This window comes from Leopardus geoffroyi, chromosome A2 (assembly GCF_018350155.1).
Source record: "Leopardus geoffroyi isolate Oge1 chromosome A2, O.geoffroyi_Oge1_pat1.0, whole genome shotgun sequence".
NCBI lineage: Eukaryota > Metazoa > Chordata > Mammalia > Carnivora > Felidae > Leopardus > Leopardus geoffroyi.
This window is the reverse complement of record NC_059331.1, coordinates 111,232,781-111,250,340: the sequence shown is the minus strand read 5'-3', so window position 1 is coordinate 111,250,340 and position 17,560 is coordinate 111,232,781. Positions and strand designations below refer to the sequence as shown.

The 17,560-nt window shown below is 35.7% G+C and overlaps 1 protein-coding gene across 9 annotated transcripts in view; it reads right to left on the bottom strand.

Annotated features, from left to right (window-relative positions):
• HDAC9 (histone deacetylase 9) overlaps window positions 1-17,560 on the bottom strand; it is a 944,501-nt gene that overhangs the window by 751,510 nt on the left and 175,431 nt on the right. For 2 of the 9 annotated variants that reach the window (XM_045495026.1, XM_045495019.1), the window contains exon 1: window positions 762-1,702. The exons of the other annotated variants lie outside the window; for them this stretch is intronic. Coding sequence is in view for 1 of the 2 variants with exons in the window: in XM_045495019.1 (XP_045350975.1) it covers window positions 762-777 (16 nt within the window). In the remaining variant the exon portion in view is untranslated. Of the gene's footprint in view, window positions 1-761; window positions 1,703-17,560 lie in introns of those variants that run through there. 9 annotated transcript variants of the gene reach the window in all.

Below are 17,560 nucleotides of genomic sequence, written 5' to 3'. Positions count from 1 at the left end.
CCTTGGCCAAACAACTGGAAAGTTGGTCTTGCTTTCTCTGATTCATAATTCAATATTCTGTAAGAATATTTCTCTAAAACTTATGTTACTGAACTGGCAGGAGCTTTGAACAGATTCTAGGCCTCTTTCATTTAATATTCAGAATACGCACATTTAAAATATTGTAATTCTACTAGCACTGAAGTGGGAACCCCATCACAGAGGTGTGGATGAAACAAAGCGGACCCTGAGTCCTGAACTCTTGAAGCTTTGTGATAAGGCACAGGGAATCTGTGCACAGTGCACTCTACTTCTGTTTGTATTTGAGATTCTCCATAACAAAAAGTTAAAAGCAATAAAAATTTAAACCACAAACAAGATAACTGAAGATCTTAACCCATGTTAGGATCCAGACACCTGGGTTCAGTAACTCAATATTTCTTTGGACAATGTCTCTACTGGATTGATTGCAAGAACTAAGAGTGCAGGAACTTATTTATGAAAAATTTTACTAATACGAGAATCCTTCCCCAAGAGTATTTTACTCTCATCTATCTGGGACAACGAAGATATTCTCGGAGTTGAACCTTTGGCTCACTCTAACATCTGCTGTTCCTGGAGCTACTGCTGCTGATAGGAAAACCTTTTCCTTCCTTCCCCGTAGCGGGTTTGTCTTTCCACAGCCTACAGACTACTAAAGACTATTTGCATAATCAAACTAAAAACTTCCACCCCTATGCCTTTTCACAGTTCTCTTAAAAGGTGAAAAGAGAGAAACTTACCCGTTCTGTTGTACATTCCCTCTTTGCCAAAATGTGCTGTGGTTTCGAAAACTAGCCCAGTGCTTCTGAACTTTTCTGTATCCGTTATAATATTAAAGAGCCACAAGGAAGGGAAGTGGTTAGTCAACTTGCTAATTTTATCAGTCCCTCCCACTGGTTAAATAGTACCTGATGCTACAGACCCGAGATCAGTTTTCCAGCTCACTTCTCTGGTACAGCACGCCTTTACAAAAACAACCTAACTTGAGGGGAAAGAGAGTGACAGTCAGTATCTAGTTCATAGGCATGAGACACTTAATGAATGAACGTTTTATTACTATTAATAAGAAGCCCGACAGACTACAGAAACCAGCGATTTTGCAAAACGAGGAGGAGGAGGAGAGAGAATGTCTGTCAGCTCCATACTCTAAGCATACTCTCAGTCGGGTGTGCAGGGGAGTGATTTTAATGCAATCAGAGGATGTGTGGGAAGTAGCTGGTGTTTCACTGCTGATAAATTCTCTGCCCTGGAATGGAGCCAGTTTACCGGATATATACACTTCCACAACTTGGGGCCCTGGCTAGGACAAGTCTCTTCCTCCAGAGTTTATCAATTAAAACATAGGGCCAAGTAAGGCATATGCCTCTGAATGAGGGAAAACTAAGCGTCCTTTAAAGAAATCATGAACTGGCTTATGGTTGCAAGTATCTGCAGTAAATGAAAAGAAAATACACAACCTAAAGACAGATTTTAATGAGATAAAGTAATTCTGATGTGACAATCCAACTCCAAAAATAGCAATATATAAAACACTGGCTCCCCAGAAACCTCTATCACAGGATTTTCTAAGTTATTTAAATGTATGGCATTTGAATTAAATATGGAATACTCACTTTGAAGTGTATTTCCCACCATATCATTAGGGCAGTGCGAAAAAAAAATATCTGAAAATCAAATCATTACAGTAACTCCTGCCTCTGATTGGCTGAGAAATTGAAAACTTCAGTCCCTTCAGAGAAATTCTGGCAGTTTTTATATAATTGCATATGGTGATGGCGTTTGCAAAAAGAATTAGCTTTGGTAAACTAAGGCACGCTAAGGAAGCTAGCAATTCATTACTGTCACTTTTCCTTTCTTAGTGTTCTCGCTACTCACCCAATCAAATGAGGAAAGGAAAAACTTGGTGAAACTAGTGAATTTATTTTCCACCTCCATAAGTTTGTTTTCTAGTTAGAACTAAGAAAGTATACTGTACTGAGGTGAAATGCCAGCCATACCTTGTTCTGAGATCCCAGCTCCAATCTGCCTTGAAGAGCAACAGTTGCACATTTCTAAGCCCTCAAGGTCATATCTGCCTAACTGTGTGAGTTTAAGAGGAGGAGCAAATACCTAAAATCAACATTTCACACCCATGGCCCTCCCACCAACATCGGTGGCTTCTGTATCTTCACGGAAGGAAGAGAAAAACACACAGAGTTCTAGAGCAAAAAGAAGGGAAGGAAAATGAAAAAGACTCACACTCTTTCTCTAAAATTTTTTGCAGCCTCCCCAGGCTTCTACATTCAGGGCCACCTCCTTGGCCTCTTCCAGAAGACTTCCTCCTCCATTCAAACATACCAACTTACACCCTCTCTGAAGTCCTACAGCATATTTCATCATTCTCTCAGTCTAGCCATAAATTATTTCTATGGAATGTCTTTCTAGAAGACTGTCAGCCTCTTCAGGACTTAGATACATCCTTGATGCCCACCTAGAACATTAAGCTTATGGATCACAAAGCCCCTCTTTTAAAACAAGTATTTTGCAAGGCTCTTTTACTGACCTAAAATGAAACTCAGAGATTCTGAATCCAACCTGAATACAGTATATTTTTGCAAACTCAATGAAGTGCTGGGGCACCTGGGTGGCTCAGATGGTTGAGGTTCCGACTCTTGATCTCAGTTCAGATCATGATCACGTAGTTTGTGAGACTGAGCCCATGTCGGGCTCTGTACTGACAGCACACAGCCTGCTTGGGATTGTCTCTCCCTCTTCTCTCTCCTCCTCCCTCACTCACACTCTCTGTCCCTCCCCCCCCCCCAAAATAAATAAACTTAAAAAAATCAATCAAGTGCTCCCATGCATGAGTATGTACACACTTCAGAAGTCCTCCAAAACTTGCCCTACCTCCCAATGAGCAAATCCAGATTGAAGAGATGTAAGAAGAATCCAATATTTACAAGAAAAGTAGGAAAGTGAAACACCAGACAGTTGAGTAGATGGGAAAATAAAATCTAGTATTAAAATAAGAAATAATAAACCAGACTTATCATCACATAATAAAGTAAAAGGAAAATAACACTAAGTGAAGTCCAGATTACATGCTAAGGAAAATTACAGACTGTAGACCTAAAGAAAATGTGAAAAAATGACTAATATTCTCTTCCAGAAGCTGAGAATTGTTCCTTATTTATAAAACATTTTACAGGAGCATGAACTTCTCCTTTTTTCAATACTGAACCAGAGAGCTACAGATGCATACTGATAGAGCTGTGCGTGTTGGTTAAAATCCCATGAGCCACATTGTTGCCAGTGACATGGTTCTCCAAATGGTGAACAATTTGTCACAGAGCTTCTAACAATAAAATTTGAAATTACACGATAGTTATAGCCCTAGAAAATTCTGTGTACAATAAAATTGAAGAAAACAGTTTCATATATGTAGCAGACTTTGTTGTTAGGCTCAAATAATAATAGACAGGCGTTTCACGCATATGACTATCCAAAGAAATATTTGAAATGCATGGCTTAAGAAAAATTTTTCTAGGTGTAGCAGTGTTCCTCACATTATAAGACCCCTCACGACCATGAGACTGGCCCACTAAATACCAGAAGCACCACCTGAACATTGTGGCATCCAGAAAACATTCTCACAATTTTCCAATCCTTGCCTTGGAGGTCAGCACAGCCTCATGAAGAGCCACCACCCAAGACAATCCATGACCCTTGGCAAATTGAGCTGCTTCGGTAGTCAGGCAGGAACATCAAGAAGTGAAGGAAACCAGGGGAGGGTTACACGAAATGAAGGACACGGCCCTCGGCTCACGTGAGCCACCATTAGCAGCCACCATGGGCTCCTACCCACTGTAACCTACAGATTATGAGCAGAGCAGAACCTTCCGTCTTTCAAGGGAAAGGAAGGAGACATCTAGATTTTTATGCAAAATTTCACTTTTCAAAAGATTGGCAAACACTCTTGGGATCAAACACAATTTTTCTGTAGGCTAACATGATCTCTAACATGAACTATTTGGTCAATTACAAAAAGAAGCTGTAATAACATTTATAAAATATGCAATGCCAAAATATGATATTTAGTGCAAAAAGCAGGTGACCCAGCACTCTGATCTCATTTTGTAAAAACAATTATATATAAATTATATACGATCAACCCTGGAGTATCTGCCAACATGTTCACAGGAATTCTCTAATGATAGATATTTCTTTTTCCTTTTCAGCATTTTCTCATCTTTCTAAGATGGGCACATAGGTTTTACAATAAGAAATAAGCAACAGAAAGTATATTTAGTTTTAAAACATTAGAGAGAGAGGACAGTAGCTATAAAAAGCTCTTTGAACACAGAAAGGACCACGGTTAAAATGTACAAACAAATAAAATTCGTCTCAAATACCAAATTCTGCTCCATGTCAAGCACTGGCTAAAGACCAGATGTAAAAATCAAGCATTCTGCAAACCAGAAGAAGGCTGTGCCCAAATACTAGGATTCACTACATTGGGTTTCAGATAATGGGTCATTACTTTATCTCCTTTATTAGCCAGCCAGAGCCCACACAGGCAGAATTGAAGACTGAGTGCATGACAAAGAAATACTCAAGTAACTGTCGATTAAAAAAGATCTAGTCCTTTAAAAAGGTGAAAAAGTAAGTTTTTCTATGAGCTTAATAATAATAAGAAAATTAATCTTTAAAATGAAAGTGTCTTAATAATTTAATTACCTTTTTCCTATTTACAACATCAACAGAAGCTGGGTCATGTTTGAGTTCAATAATTTAGTTTATTAATCTCCTCTAAGGCTTAAGAAATACTTCATAAAACCTCTCTTTTTTGCAAGCCAGTTTTATCCTTCTATCTGCTGAAGACTTGGACCACATTTTACTCCTATAAAAGCTTATTTTCTCCCAAATTAGAAATATTTAATTAGAAACGTTTCAGAGCTGATCCTCCTAGGGACCAAACATGACATCCTAGAAAAATAAGCTAAGATCTTAAAAAATCATACATAATAAGATGATTTAAAATGCCCAGGTATACACACTAAAAATTCTGCAATCGCTACTGATTTTTTGGGAATTAATAAAAATGTACTACCAGACTGTATAGAAAGGAACTTTAGAACCACAGAAATTGGTGTGGAAATGATGTTACCATTTCTAGAGATGTTACTTTTTCCTGTTAGAGAGTACAGTCATGCCACTGCTTACTTTGAAAGGAATTCACCCTTTCTCCAGGCTTCAGCTATATGCTGACTAGAGCGTCAGTCCCTAAATACGTTTTCAAGTTTGTTCATTTCCATTCTGCAGAATCAGAAGATTATACAGTCTGTGAACTAAAACTTTCCTTTCAGTTATGTCTTTCAATTTTGATGACAAAAGCAGATGTTTGCAGGTCTGAAAGTTGCTAGTTCGACATTGTTGGGGAACCTAGGGTGAATGCAACAAACTTACCAATTGCCCAGCATAAAATGCGATATGAAAATCTCATAAACACAGTATCATGCAGCATGTCTTTCTGAGAAAAGCATCCCAAATATAGTTTCTTTAAAATGCTTTAGGCATCTGGATTAAATTTGCTGCTAAGGTGATTATTTTTAGGCAAGATCCTGCGTATTGCCATATATTCAAATAAAACTTTTAAAATTGCCATTGAATACAATACATCTAATACTTGTTGAAAGGAAAGGAATATCATTCATGTGTGTGTGTGTGTGTGTGTGTGTGTGTGTGTGTAACACATAGTATTCAAATACACTAGTTATCAAATAAGTGTAAATTATGAAAGATTAACATTTGAGGCTATCAACTGAGACTAATCAATTGAGGCTAATAGAAGATGATGACAAGCTCATGATGTGAAAAGCACTCTCATATACTACTGATAGGAGTGTAAATTGGTACACCATTCCTGGAGAAATAATTGTCACAGTGTATCAAGAATCTTTTTAAAAGTTCATGCTCTTTGAGAGCGACTCTTTTTCCAGGCATCATTTCTAAAGGAAAAAAAAAAAATAAAAGATGTAAAATGATGATTTGTGTAAATGAACTTCCATTACACTGTTATTTTAAAAAGTTGTTAAACACCTGCAAATCATCTATCTGCCCAACATAAGGGGGATAATAAAAGAAATTATGGTGTAATTATATGAAAAAGTATAACACAACTTCTACAAATCATGGTATTAAAAATATGTAATGACACTAAAAAATGTTTATAATACAACGTTAGGTAAAAAAGTTACAAAATGTGTATGTATTATTATCCATATCTTGGAACACAAACATGCTCCATTCATAACCTTACATGTCGCAAATAAAATGTATCTGCATATTCAATAGAAAAAGACCAAAAGCCCAGGATGTGAAGAATAATTATCTCTGGATGGTACAATTATAGATAAATTTTATATTCTTCTTTTTACCTTTTCTTTTTGACCAAGTTTTCTACCTTGAGTATCAGGAAAAAAAATACTTCATAAATCTGAAGACATCAAAAAGTTGTGAAGCACTCTTCATGGATGTCAGAATCTTCTTCATTATCACAGCACCCTCTACTTGGTCTTTAGTCTTCAAAAGTACATATTATTGTTACTTTGGCTTTGTGGACTTCTCATTTTACTCCTTGATAAAGTGAAGCTTGCCTAGAAACTCAGACAATTTAGGGTGAAATCAACCTTAAGTTGATGTGTTATGTTATGTTAATGTGTCAGCTGGTCATCGTAGTTACTCCATAAGATTTAGTTACTCTTAAAAACAAACTGCTGGGCCGCCTGGGTGGCTCAGTTGGTTAAACGTCTGACTTGGGCTCCAGTCATGCTCTTGCAGTCCCTGAGTTTGAACCCCGTGTTGGGCTCTGTGCTGACAGCTCAGAGCCTGGAGCCTGCTTCAGATTCTGTGTCTCCCTCTTTCTCTGCCCCTCCCCACTCACACTCTGTCTCTCTCTCACTCTCTCTCTCTCAAAAATAAGTAAACATTAAAAAAAACTGCTAAAATCCACACCCAATTAATTGCAAAATAAATAAGCAAATTTTTACCTGGGACAATAGTAACAGTGAGTGTTGGATTTAAATCAAGCGAAGGAGAAAGAAATTCATTTTCATCTAGTTTCCATAATACCACACACTTGAAAATTGTAACTTATTTAATTATCTCAACAATGCTGAGAGTTAAGTTTTCTTCCATCTATTTTACAGATGAGGGGATTAATTTTCTCAAAGACTAGGTAAATTGACGAAGGTCTCATATTTCATAAATGGAGAACCAGAACTGACTACAGATAATTCTGGCTACGAAACCACTGTCTCGCATATAAAAAGAGGTGTTTCTTTGGAATCCAGGGAGTGCACCCGGACAACTTAAAGAATAAAGTCTTAGAAGATTATGAAATAAATCAGATTATTAATAAGAATAAAACATACATTTTTCCTCTGGAGTTACTATTATGGAAGATGAAACAACTAACAGAAAATTGGGGGAGGAGGGGGAAACACACAGTTGAATTAATAATTGAGGTCATGTTTTCTGAGCCCAAAATCAGAACACATGATCTGGACACAGGACATAGACGTGGTACCAGTCTCCTGTTTTGTGTAGCCATCCTATGTCCAATGTTTAATGGGGGAGGGGGGGTGGGGAGGGGGTTTAAATCGGCATCTTATATACTATTTGTAAATACTAAATAAAAGTCACATTTTTTACTTCAAAGGGAAAATTTCAATTACAAGTAATATATGTTCCTCAAATCAAGTAACAGAAAAAAAATTTATAAGGGTAGAAGTAAAAACTATCTCATCACGCTACACTACAAAAAATAGCCATTGTTGACGTGGTAACCTCCCAGATTTCTATTCACATACAAAACAGCATAGTAGGAATTAGGAAAATGAAGGCTGGTTAAATTGGCCAAGTAGTATAGTTGGTGACATGAGGCAAGGCTTGAACAGAGATGTGTCTGACTCCCACAGGAATGTTTTTTCTACCTCCCATTTTGCCAAAGGTAGGGGGATGGGTGGAATACTTCACAAACACAGAAACTGAAGGGGAGTATTCAATTGTCTGTTTTTAATACTTTCATAAAATGCAAAATATTAGATGGTTGACTCTGTCATTTACTACTATTTCCCTTTGAGTAAATCACTGAATTTCCCCAGGCAGAATGTTCTCACCTATAAATAATGGTGATAACTTCCAGAGTTCTGAAAGAGTCAATGACTCAGTAACTAAATGGAATTAAATTTTAGTACTTAAGAATCTCTGTTTGAGAACAACACAACACTCTTGGGCATCAAAATGCAATGCTAACCTTTGGGATTTTAAATGAATTAATTAAGATACCATTTGGGCCACGTATACTGACAACCCATTCTGCAAAGAGGAATGATAATCAGTTCAACAAATAATAGCCTGCTGTTCTATTTTCTGCGACATGACTTGGTATTCCACCAAGTTTAAAAATAAATCTTTTACTCACCTTTGATTGACTCTCTCTCCCTCTCCTTACATTATTACTATGCCCTACTATGGAATGCCTCCCTCTGCTGGGTTAAAGTGTGCTTTGAGTATTAGAAACGGAGGATCAGAAAAGGGTCAGAGTTCCATGTATCCTTTCTTTCTCTCTAAACAGTGCCTAAAATCACCCAGAATTTCCAACATTTCTTTCAGGCCCCAGTTCCAAGGGTGAGAAACTTCGATCACTAAAACAGTCCTGGGTTCCAGCTGTTCATGTAGAGACTGGGTTGTACTAAGTGAAGATCATACCCTGCACGAGGCAGCAAAGAGGAAGGAGTACCCAGACCCATTCAGTTATGGTGCCCATTGTGAAATGCCATTACAACATTCTTTTGTCTCCCAAAGGGATAAGTACCTCACCAAGTCACACACAGTCCAAATGAGCTGCATTCTTCTAAAGTAGTTTCCACTAACTGATAATCACTTTCACTCTGTGCAAATATGTGACTTCCCTTTCTGGAAAAGGTCTTGAGACCTTGCAATGTTTTGTTTAACAATAATAATCTTGTTGTTTCACTCTCATCTATTCCCCTAAGAATTAAAATGTTTTTATTTCTCAATACTAGGGATTCTCAGGGACCATTCTGGGATTTTCCTAAAAAGTTTGCCTACTGTACTACCACTCACTAACTAGATAGTCTTAGAAATGTTATTAAATGTTCTGGCCTTTATTTTCTCATTTACAAAATGGGGCTAATAATGTCTATTTCATAGAATTGCTGTACATATTAAATAAGATCAATTATATAAAGGGCCTTCACACAATGACCAGCACATTTTAAATGGTTAATAACTGATAACTACAATTTCTATAAGTCATCATAAACAATATTTATATAGTTTTCTCCTCTCCACTCTGAGAAGGATATTATAATGACTGTGTAACTGTATGTATATTCTTTCCATATTTTTTAAGGTGGCTAAAGGCCCATTTAGGCCCTTTTCCCACAAGTTTACTATACAGTTCTTTAAATCCTTTTAAGATCCATAATCCTACTGAATCAGGAATAAAATGTATACTTAGTTTCAGGCAAACAATAGTTCAACAGAAGCCCCTTCAATTTTTAATTACTCCCTCTTCCTTCTTCAAGTTCACTGCTATTCTCTGATTTTTTTAATCTTGAAAGCCAGTCAGGGTACATTATTTATGTTATATTCAATAGGGAGGAAAAGAAGAAAAGGAATTTTATTCAGGACACTAACTCTAACCTTGAAATGTTATTTTCTGAACATTTGTTCTGCTCACTGAGCAATTTTTGTCTTCAAGTCAGATGTCTAAATACAGTGCTTGAGCTCTGCTTAAAGGCTAAAAATATAGACTTCTGCACAAGGTGATGGTTACAAAAGAAGGTATTTAGAATATGGTTCAATAGAAGCTAAGGTAATTGAGCATTAGCTAGCTATATAGTTCAACCTGAAGAATTTCTGATCTACACTGAAGCTTTGGAGTCAACTCTTGGGCCATTATCCTTTGAAATACATTTTACTTGAAAAGAGAGTCAATTAAATAAGTGGTTTCCTGAAATCCTTCACCAGGTCCTCAATTTTCATCATTTCAAGACTGGAAGTCCTGGAAGCCTTTGTCGGCCTTTTTCCCTCTCTAAATAGAGTACTTATAAAAACATGCTCCACAAAACATACTGAGTATGAACAGGAAGAATGGCCACAAAGCTTATGAAACATTTCCCTCCTCTTGAGAAAAAGCTTTGAATAGAAGTCAATGAATAATTATGATGCTCACTAGTACCACGTAAAACATAGCGATCATATAGAAAGTTTTTTATCTTCCAGAATACATTGATCATTGCTGGCTCTGTTTCAGATTCGAAGTTCTGCTCTCGAACCTCACACTTGGTCTTCCTCAGGCACACTTTCCTAAAAGTAAAGTTTCCAGGTTGGGATGGAAATAGAAAAATAGAACAAAGGATTATCCTGGAGTGGATAATCTTGACTTTATTTTCCAATAACAATGAAGTCCATTTAATTTTTAAACTTTTATTCCTTTTGAGAACCTGGAAAAAAATAACATTGGATGAAAAAAGGGAGATAGGGTACATAATAAAAATTGTGATGTGCTCATAAGGCAAATATTGCCTGAATGAATGAATGGAAGGAGTCATAACAACACTGGAAAATCTCAATAGGCTATATTATTATCAGATCCCTCTTTAAATATTTATTATAAGTAAATTGCATGAGGCCATCCTGTCTTTTTTAATACTTTATCTCCAGTGCCTAGAAACATACCCAACAGAAGTAGCTCCTTAACAAGTATTTGCTGAATGGATAAATACACTTTCATTTTCCTTTTATTTCCTTTTCTACTTTTCCACCATTTTTAAGGCTAACACACAATTATTTTCTTAAACCTCTGAGAATTCCCCTTTCAACAGTAGACAGAATAGATAAGTAAAATGGAATCATAATTCCTTAATAAAATTTTCATGTGAAAAATAATATTTGGCCAATTTATACATAGTATGTGAATTAAGCCTTTGAGAAAAGTAGTTTCTAGGCAACATCTGTCCTTATTAAGTGGGTAAAATGCAAACACACATACATACTGGATATACATTTGACCAATTTTTTTGCATCGTCCTCATCATGAAGTCATTAGGTAGAAAACATCAGAACAGAAAAATTCCCCTAATCATTTCATTTATTCATCCCCCATAACAGTCAAAATTGCCTAAACACTACTTTTTAGTAATAATAAGTATAAAATTGGTGGTATGAAATCCAGGTAGGCAGGTAGCGAGACAAAGTAGCTAACACAGGGACAACAAAAATTGCATTCTAAAGGAGGTCTCTATCTGGACTATGTTGTGTCAATTATGTCTAATAAAATGTAGTTTGCTACACTCCAACATTTTTTGTAAATATGTTTTTATTGTGTATTGGAACATTTTTGGTGGAGGTTTAGGTGTGCTTTATTTTAGGGTGAATTAAATTTTATACATATCTGAGACTGGAGTTCGATACCTTAAATTTATTTCTAAAATGACATAAAGTTTACTTTAAAACTTCCAAACTTCCACATCCATGTTTTTGAATTTCCAGATTGGGACTCTCAGAATAAAATTATACACATTTCTATAGCAGAGGTAGCTCCTGTCATGGGGTTAAAATGTTCAACAGGAAAGAATCGTTTTTCTTTCTGGAGTTACCAAACACCTCCTCATACCTTTCAAAGTGACCTTTTAAAATTGAATATGAAATGCATAAAAGATTCTGTCTCTCTCCATATGCATGTATTCACAATGTCCTAAGGCATTTATTTCAGCAGAATTCCTGATGTTTTAAAGTTGATTTAAAAACAAATAAACAAAAATATTTAAGAAATAACTGCACCTTATAGCATTTTAAGAACTTCTCTTTTACCATGTTACACATAAAAGGCATATCTAAATTTAGATGTACGTAGATAAACATGCCAATCCCTGAAAAACCCTAGACCACAGAAGTTCTAGGGAAAAGTCTGTATTATATTAAACATGAGGCTCCATTTCCTTGTTTTGAATTATTGGTGCTGCTGTGGCAACAGCACAATAGAGAACTGTGTTGCACTCTCAGCAGAGCTATTTATATTATTTAACCTCTTCCCTGGGAGTTCTTCCTCTACTGAGTTCTTCCATTATTTTAATAAAGCAGCCCATTCAAAGTTTTTTTAAAAAATCGTTGCTACATGTGAACAAACAACAGTTACCTTTAAGCTCTTTAGGTCAAACATTCTGGACACGAAGCTAATCTTTTGACAAGGTTTAAGACAGAATACCCATTTAACAGATCATTTTACCAAAATATTCTTTTTAATTTTACCAAAACATCCAGAAATGGGAAATAGCTAGTTAAGTCCTAATTAAAACACTTCAAAGGAGAAGAGATTTCTACAAAATAAAAGTTCAAGGTGGTGTTCCTTCCTGAGTATAGGATGTTGCAAGTGGAAGGTGAAGCGTGTGCAGTGACATCGACTGGGAAAAAGACTAAGAGTAAACTAATTCCATAAAGGTACACGTCATAAAAATTTCTTTAATACTCACCCTCTAGAACAGTTATATTAACCAAAGAGAAAATTAATCAATTAGATTTATACTGGTGACTTGTTAAACTATGAACATTTCCTTTAGTTAGGATAAATTGGCTAGCCATGTAGTTGATTCAAAGGTAGGACCTTTTAATAAACTCTTTTGAACATAGTAAATGACGTTAATTCCCATATTTGGAAATCAACCAAGACAGCTGGAAGAAATTGTTAGGACATGAGAAAACGAGGTAGGACAAAAAATGAAAAGTCGGTCTTCTCCGATGACTAGGAAATGTTTGGGGAGGGAGTAGTACAAGGCAAAATATTAAGGGTCAGGCAGAAACTATCAAAATGGAAGCAAAGGACTATAAACACTTTTGTAAATGAAAACTGCACCTCTCTAGATTTATCTGTCACTTCTCCCATAGACCTGCTCTTCATGTACAAGGAAGTTCTCATTTTCCATTCAACTGGCCAATACCTTTCCCTCTTCCATCCACTTGGGTTTGCTGTTCCACTTGCCTGCCCTTCTCCCCTCTTTTTTTTTGCTGGCAAAGGCACTTGTTTAGACTTAGATCAGGTGTCTTGTCTGTCAGCTTGCTTGGTGACCCCCCACTCAAGCAGAGATTGTCACTGCTTCTTCAGTGTCACAGGCCACCATCCCTACTTCTGCCTGAATGCTCACATCTTCTTACTATGAAGGTGTTTTTATCTAGTTCTCTCACTAAACTGGGACCTCCTCAAGGGCAGAGTCCACAGAAAACTCATTCTTTTTTTTTTGCCTCTTTTTTTTTTAAATTGTGCTATGATTACTGAATGACTTAAATGATAGTATCGAAATGGATTTAAAATTAGTAATAAAAACCATAACATGTTTTTAAAAGTTACAATGTTCTGACATGTTTTAAAATATAAGTTTGCTCATGTAATAGAATGCAAGAAGATATTTAGGGTATAAAAGAAAAATACCAAGGATACAAAAAGAAAAAATTAGGAGAAACGGACCAGGGAGCCACTTTTGTCACTGCCTGCTATGACTATGAGCAAACTTAGTAAATATTCTATTAAAAATTTTTGAAGTGAATACTATAAAGGCTAAAATGAATAAGCATTATTTCTAGTTTTATATTTGGCTCCCGAAAAAAGTAAATTGGATAAGGTGTCATTCCAACTATTCATTATTTCTTTATAAAATGTAACACCACCCACTTTCTATGGAAGAAAAAAAATCACATATTCTTTCTTATTAAAACCTATGCCCTATAGAGGTGCTCTGTCAAGCTGAGAAATGGCATGTCAGGAGACAAAATATGCTGCAGAGACAGATGTCCCTATTCAAAATGCATGTACAATGATCAATCACAATTCAGAACATTCTTGAAAACTCAAGTACCACACTTAAAAAACAATTACAGAAAGACATGTTAAAATAACATCAAGAAGCTTGATACGTGCTGAATGCATTACCCAAGAAATTCAAAAGAGTATTTGTAGAACTTGAGAGGATTTTGTATTTTGTTAAGGTTCCATATAAGAATTTGAACAGTACTGTTAAAGGAAATACTGTGCCAAGGTCCACACCTGCTCTTGGGTGAGCTCACCCTTGCCTTATGCTACAAGCTAGCCATTCAATACCCATACCTGGCCTATCATTAATGTCATTCCAAGTTTCATGAAGAATTTAGTATTTGTTGCTCCTAAGCATGCCTTTGATTTCATTTCATGTGTGTAACCCTAAACAATATATAGCAGGTAAACATATTTTTGAGATTTCATATATGATTATATATGCCTAGCTTTTTACTATCAAAGCCACATACTATTCCACTGCATGAAAATATCTCAAATTATTTATCCATTTTCCTATTGAAGGATATTTGGTTTGTGAATAATGCTGAAAAAACATTTCTGTACATGTCACTTTGTGTACATGTGAGTATCTATCCCCATGGGATTACACCTCCCAGTGGAATTGCTGACTGGGCCTTTACGAGATGCACAACTTGACTACATATGTATGAATATATTGCTTTCTGACGTGGTACTAATTTAAACTTCCCAGTATGGTGAAATTTCCTACTGCTCCATATCCTCACCACCTGTTGGTGTTGTTGAACTTTATTATTTTGTCAAACTTATGGCTGATGGGTGTATGGAATTGTATAACCTAGTAGCTTTAATTTGCATCTCCCTGATCTTGATTTTAGCTGTTTAGTGGCCATTTCGATTTCATTTGATCAAAATTGACTATTCTTATTTGTCCTGTTTTTCCTGGGTTCTTTTCTTTTCTTTTCTTTCTTTCTTTTTTTTTTTTTGATATCCTGAATGCTAATACTTGGTCATATTTATGTCACACATACCTTTTCCCAGTCTTTGACTTGTTTCTTTTTTCTTTTATCTTATAAATTTTAAATTTAATAATAATTATTGTTCATAATTATCAATCCCTTCCTTCGAATTAGTGCTTTTTTGTATTTTGCTCAGAAAATTCTTCCACCCGCTATATCATAATCTCCAATTTGCATTTCAAATTTAAATCCTTAAAATTCATCTGAAATTGCTTTTGTGCTTTTATGAAGTAGGGATACATATTCAATTTTTTGTCCCAGTGCCATTTATTGAATAACTCATTTATTTGATGATCAGCAAGGCCATCTCTGTCATATATCTGGTTTCCACGTATAAATTGGTGCTTTCTGGGTGATTCCGTCTAATCCATTTGACATAATGTACAATATTATGGTTTTATAAGAAGTCTAGGTATGTTATAAGCCATTCTTGCCACTTTGTTCTTTTTATTCAAGATTGCCTTTCCTTTCCTTTCACATAAATTTGACAGTTAGCTTGTTGAATTCCATAAAAAATTCTGTTGGGTACTTGATTAGAATTTCATTGAATCCATAGCTCAGTTTGAGAATTAACAACTTAATAATACTGAATATTTCAATTCATGAGAATAGTATCTTTCTCTATTTACTTGAATTATTTTCAAATGACTTTCATTAAAGATCATCTTTGTACATGATGATATTTTGTGTCTTTTATTAGATTTATTCCTAGGTTCCTTTTTTGTGTGTGGCAAATGTTATAGATATTGTGAGTTGTATTTTCTAACTATGGAAATATATCTTCTTGATCTTTGTATCCAGAGCTCATTATACATTTAGGGCTCCTTATATGCATTTTGATTATGAATAAATGAATGACAAAATGTTGTGACATTTACATGAGAAATAAAATTTTATAATGATGGTAAACCAGAAACATATTATTGGGCATTATTTTGTTTTCATTTTAACTAAGGTAAGATTAAAATAGAAGAAAAATTAAAGCCAGAATTAACCAAAATATTAGAAATCAATTTCAAAAAGAAAAACTAGGAAAGGGCAGAAAATTTTGTAGAAGGCAACATTTCAGAGGAAGCTAAAACCAAGGAAGAAAAATTTTAAAACAATTGAAAAAATGATTCACAAAAAGGATCTAGAATTATTTATCGTAAAAAAATTATCCCTACATCTTACTGACTCTGAGGGATTTTTATTATCACACACACTTAATATTTAATATTTTAAATATATTGCATATGTATTTAATATTTTAAACATATCTATATATCTATATCTGTATCTATATCTATATCTATATACACACACTACATTATCTGAGAACTGTTTCTCATGCATCTTACTCTTTCCTCCCACAAAGTTTAGAATTAAGATTTTTCTCCTTCATTCAGCCACACAATCATTTATCAAATATTTATTAAACTCAGTCCATATGCTGGGCACTTTATTTAAAAAAATTTTTTTTAATGTTTTTATTTATTTCTGAGACAGAGAGAGACAGAGCATGAGCAGGGGAGGGGCAGAAAGAGAGGGAGACACAGAATCCAAAGCAGGCTCCAGGCTCTGAGCTGTCAGCACAGAGCCTGACACGGGGCTCAAATTCATGGACTGTGAGACCATGATCTGAGCTGAAGGCCGACGCTTAACCGAATGAGCCACCCAGGCGCCCCCTGGGCACTTTAATAGATAGTAAATGGAATGTGCCTAACTTCCACCCTCACAGAAGCTTATGGGCTCCTGGAGAAGACAGATATTAAATAAGGACTCACCATTCTGTATTAAAATGTTGTGACAAGGGAAATACAGGGCGCTATGCGTACAGTTGAGGACCCGAGAGAGAAGACATCATGGAATGCCCATCTTGAGGAAGTGCTGTTAAAACTAATACTTGAAGAAAACTTAGGAATTAGAGACAAAACAGGTGTTCAGGCTGGGCGAAAGGCATGGGGTGCACAACATGTAAGATCACAGCATTGAAAGATCCAGGAAACAAAGGGGGAAACTGATGCCAAATATTTGTTCTTTGATTTCTTACTCAAACACATGACAGCCTGAAATACTTGGACTTTCTGCCTCCAAGACACGGAGGCAGAAATGGGAACGCCTAATGTTCTAAGCTGTGGATCTTCTCTAAGACAATATGTATGTACCTAAAATGTACTTAGACAGAATAGCTGGGATTAATTCACAAATAGTTCATATACAATTTCACTTCAATATACACATCTACGGAGTGCCTGGATGGCTCAGTGGGTTAAGTGTCTGACTTTGGCTCAGGTCATGATCTCACGGTTCGTGGATTCAAGCCCCGCGTCGGGCTCTGTGCTGACAGCTCAGAGCCTGGAGCCTGCTTCGGATTCTGTGTGTTGTCTCTCTCTGTTTCTCCCCCGCTCACATTCATTCATTCTCTCTCTCTCTCTCTCTCTCTCTCATTCTCAAAAATAAATAAAGCTTAAAAATTAAAAAAAATATATACATATCTACACAGAGTATACCATGCAGGTATACAGTCACATATGCGAAACTAGTAACTCAAAATATACAATTATTTTTTTAATGTACAGTTCTTTTAAAATCATACACCATACACCTTCAGCATCTACATTTCCTTCCCTAATTATAATTTCTACAAGAAAATTTTACCATAAGATATTGACAAACAATAATG